The 4,494-nt window shown below is 37.5% G+C and overlaps 1 protein-coding gene across 1 annotated transcript in view; it reads right to left on the reverse strand.

Annotated features, from left to right (window-relative positions):
• MELLADRAFT_58345 (uncharacterized protein) overlaps window positions 1-280 on the reverse strand; it is a gene marked incomplete at both ends in the record, with an annotated part of 1,893 nt that extends 1,613 nt beyond the window's left edge. The window contains one exon of the mRNA XM_007404102.1: window positions 72-280. Coding sequence (XP_007404164.1) covers window positions 72-280 — 209 coding nt within the window. The remainder of the gene's footprint in view (window positions 1-71) is intronic.
• Between the last annotated feature and the right edge of the window lie 4,214 nt (window positions 281-4,494).

Below are 4,494 nucleotides of genomic sequence, written 5' to 3' on the forward strand. Positions count from 1 at the left end.
GGTGGATTTGAATGGGCATTCCGTAGGGGTCGCATTTCAACAAAAGAGCGATGTCACGGTGAAGTTGGAACAATTGGTTTCGAGTGTGACGTCCGAGGTGGATTTGGATGAGGGTCTGGAGGTCGGTGAACTTATCGGTAACCTCGGGAGCATAGAAAATTTCGTCTTCTCCGAGCTCTGGCATGTGAGCATGAAGGCACGCGAGCTGATCCGCAGTGAACTGAATCGACTCGTTGTTCTGAGAGCCGGACGTAGACGCGCTTTGATCAGAGGAAGACATCTTGGTCGTTTGACTAGTATTTATTATGGAAGAGAACTTAATTCGAAGTTTGATAAAGATTTAGCCTTCAAACTGTTTTTTAAACAAAGGAATGAAACGATCAAGGTATGGATCAGAAATCGAAGGATTTATTAAGCTCTCGCTACCAATGTAACAGGGCCCGTCTTAGGGTACTGTTAAGTCTTAAGATTTAATGGCTTACGAAGATAAGTCTTAGAGACGATTAGGGTCTGAGGATTAGATGAGAAGACAAGGAGTCCGAAAGGACAGATGCGGTTTGAATTACGGTATAAGATAGAGAAGGTTAAAGAAGCTGTAAGAGCTAAAAGAGTAATTAGAAAGAGAAGACAATTGTCGTCGAAGGATAATTGAGATTATTAATAGTAATGAATTAAGAGTAAGCTAAGAGTAGTGAATCAAGATTGAAGATGAGATTATAAAAAGATAAGCTCTGAGGAAACAAGAAGTCTTCCGAAGAATACATGGTTATATAAGAGAAATGAAGTAAAGAAGGCTGATTAATTGAACAGGGCGATTACAGTTGAGAAAGGGCGAGCCCTGGAGTCTAGTCAGAGATAAAATAAAGGAAACCGATAACATCACAACGCCCACGATGGCAAGTACAATCCGTGGCTTGTGCTATAATACCAAAGATGAAACCAGTCTTGATGAGGTGATCTTAAGTTAAAGTATTAAGTGATTTTAGTCTGGACTAAAAGGTAAGGAGTAGGCACGTAATTGGTAGCCCTGCTACATGCAGGACCTTCAACTCACGGAAGGCTCAGCTTGGTGATATGTGCGATGAAGAGTAATTGGCTTTGTTCTGCTTTATCATCACTTATAAATCACTCGCTACTTGATGGTAAGGTCTTTGCCTTCTTTGAAAGTTTTTCACCAATTTCTTCTTTGAGATTTTATCTTGTATATGGACCTCGGAGGTTTTTGTGATAGGAATCCCATCAGATGTCCTTTCTCTTTGAAAACATCCATTGTGAGCACTGCTTGGTCAGTTTAATTTGACTGGCACAGATGGACCCTCAAGTTAATTCACCTCGAGAGCTTGGGCGTGCGCTTCTAGATTTTTTTTATAAGAATTTGATTATGATGATAGGAATCAGGGTGGATGAATTTTACTTTCATTCTTCGTAAGGTGGTACGGGTATCAACCAAGCGGAATCTGTGAAAGGGAACAAACCACTAAGCTGCAAAGGCAAGTGTATATTTAAAACCACTCTGAAGCTAAAAGGTGCAACAAAAACGGGAGACACATGTCAGTCTCCTGGTCCCCCAAGGAGTCTCGTCGAGTTAACAAATAGAGTGGGTTTTTGTTTTCATTACTTATTATCTTTTGTGTCCCCTCTCGAAAGAACTAGTTGTTAGAAATTTCCTTCCTTTTTTATTTACAACCAATTTGTTCTTAAAAAACTTTAGAAAACCAGAGTTTGAAAAAACCCGACAACAGAGTAGATTTCATATTCAATTATCCATGTCTCGTCTTTCTTACTATCTTCATTTTTTTTTACAAACGACTCTACTTGTTTTCTCAAAGTTTGTTATCGAAAAATTTCTTTTTTTCCGCCCGTCACCCTTTTTTTGCTCAAACCAGGGGTTAAAGTTTCAAGTGGACATTCCTAATTTCAATCAGTCGTTGTTTTCTACCTTCTATCTCTTACTTGTGGAGCGGGGAGTGTTCCAGTGGAGCAGCTCAGCGCCAAGTGTGGCCACCCACAGTGCTCCAATCAACCTCTCCCTACCCTGCGCACCGCAAACCGGACTAGCAATCTCTGCAATCTAGGCCCTTGGCCAACTCGAGTAGCATCACGGTCCTTTGCCGAACAAGTTCCAAAACTGATTCCCTTGGCTTTCGCCTGATATTTTACAGATTTTATGTAGTGACGAGATGGGTTATGAGATCATGAATTTTAATGAAGAATCGGACCCTGGATACACTTTTGACCATGGCCTTTTTTTTGTTTTGGCCAAATTTGTTTTACGAGCCCATAGAGAGTCCATAAGACCACGTTATGATCTATGATCCATCAACCATTGTGAGTTCGAGTTTGAGTTACAACTACGATCAATTCCTTGGAACGAACCCAACGTTTGCAATTTCCTCATCAGATTTCATCAGATTCATCATCAATTCATTTTATATAAGTTTGTCAATAGACTTAAATCAAAACAAAAATATACATATTATAGCTACAAGTTCAATTTGTATCTCTTCTTAACATTTTTTTTTCCAAAAAAAGACCTTCATCTCTCGTATCATCACCACAGTTATCAAGAATTTCTGTTATCCACTTCAGAAAGAAAAGAAAAGAAAACATGTTTAAGGTTTACTTCGTCGTTGTCCTTTACGCTTTTCTCATAAGTCTCTCTTATGTTGAATCAGGTAGTGATCCAACCACCGGACCTACCGCTGCAGCTAGGCCTCAGGCTCCAGATAGTAAAAATAATCGTGAGTTTCGTATCATTTTCCTTCCTTCAAGAAGTCTCTCAGTGTTATCTAGTACAAAATATAGAATGCAAAAAAAAACTCATGTTAACATCATATCTCTCTATGTAGACCTATGTAGTGTAGCTTACTTCCCACCAGGAGCTAATTCGAACACCAAACCTGGTAGTCATTTTAGTAAGAAACTGATCATTTGTTTTCAAAAAAAAAACTTGATTCAAATGCTTATAATTAAGTTCCTGATCTAAACCTCTTGCTGGTCTGTTTAAAAAAGTTTGTATAGATAAAACCTCTGGTCATATTTGTAAGTCAGTTGCTGTTTATGAAAATGCGAAACAATTACCACCTAGTTAAGTTTCTTTCATATCAATCCAAAAATTACATTCACTTTTTTCTACTAAGAGCTTTCGTCAAAGTCTAATGCGTTTTTTATTTACATATCTCTTAATCTTTTTCTTTTTTCCCCATCAAAAAGAGGGTTTCACTTGTACTAATAATGGAGAAAAGATTCCGGATACTATTTGTGTTGGAGGATATCAACGATTTGGTGTTGGATGTAAGTCATCATGGGTTTCATCTCTTCAAATCACATGAATTTTTTTATCCATTTCTCATTATGGTGACTGATGACATATGTTTAATAATAGTCGAATGTTATGAGAAAATGGCTACTAAAGAATTTGTTAGATGCGAAAGAGTGGAAATCATGCGTGGGTTATTGATTTTGATCTTATAGAAAATAACTTACTTGAAGCTGAACCTATCTTTGGGATATGAATGACTGACACTTCTTTGGTTTTGATCTTTTGTTTATCAAAGTCGGTAGTAAATGCGATTAAGGGATCAGTTTTTTGCGAAAAGCTTTGACTTACTTGTTTTTTTTGGTCTTCTCGGGCTCTTCACTGCACTAGATCTTGGTTCCTTTAAGTTCCTCTGGAAAGGCATAGCTAAATTTCAACACACGTGTTTTCTTCTTTTAACTGTAACCAAAAAAATAACATTGTCTTTCTTCACTCTTGGCACTGACCTTCTACTTTATCATCTGTGGTGCCCTTTCTCTCGCTTGATCTACCACGTAAATGTTCTATACAATGTAACTTGTCATGATGCTTCACAATGAAGAATCATCTTGAGATTTTGTAATAAAGTACAGGGAAGTTCTTGCTTACTGGTAACATACATCACTCACAAAGTGGAAGGGTGACTGCATAAAATAATTGTACTGAATGGTTGTAGTCAGCTGTGAACAGTGACATATATATAAAGATCTTACTACATTTCCTGTGCTTGTTTTCATGGACAAACTATCTATATACTAATCTATCAATCAGCCTCTTTTTGATCTCTGCTAAGATAAGACTACATTCATACCAGTGTACCAGTGCACCAATAAATATCTGTGATAGAGCCTTCATTAGGCACTGTCAAATGAAAAACAACTTGTGGCAAGCAAAGATCCAACCATGTAAATACATAGTGGCCTGGTATATCCAGACAATCATAATTGGGATCACAAAGTAATCACTTAGGCGCATGACACGTATAGACACTGGTTACTGAGATGTGCATTATTTATTTATTTTTCTTTCTTAGATCATCAAGTGACTGTTTGGGGTTCTGTAGATTCATTTATATGATAACCCCTTTTGTAGATTGGTATTGTCTTTCTCTATTAAACCCAAACTCTTGTTGCACTACCATTCTCTTCTTAGATTGTGCTTTTGATCATCTTAAGTCTTCTTCCATAAGACTTCAT

Source organism: Melampsora larici-populina, assembly GCF_000204055.1.
Source record: "Melampsora larici-populina 98AG31 unplaced genomic scaffold MELLAscaffold_1, whole genome shotgun sequence".
Lineage (NCBI taxonomy): Eukaryota > Fungi > Basidiomycota > Pucciniomycetes > Pucciniales > Melampsoraceae > Melampsora > Melampsora laricis-populina.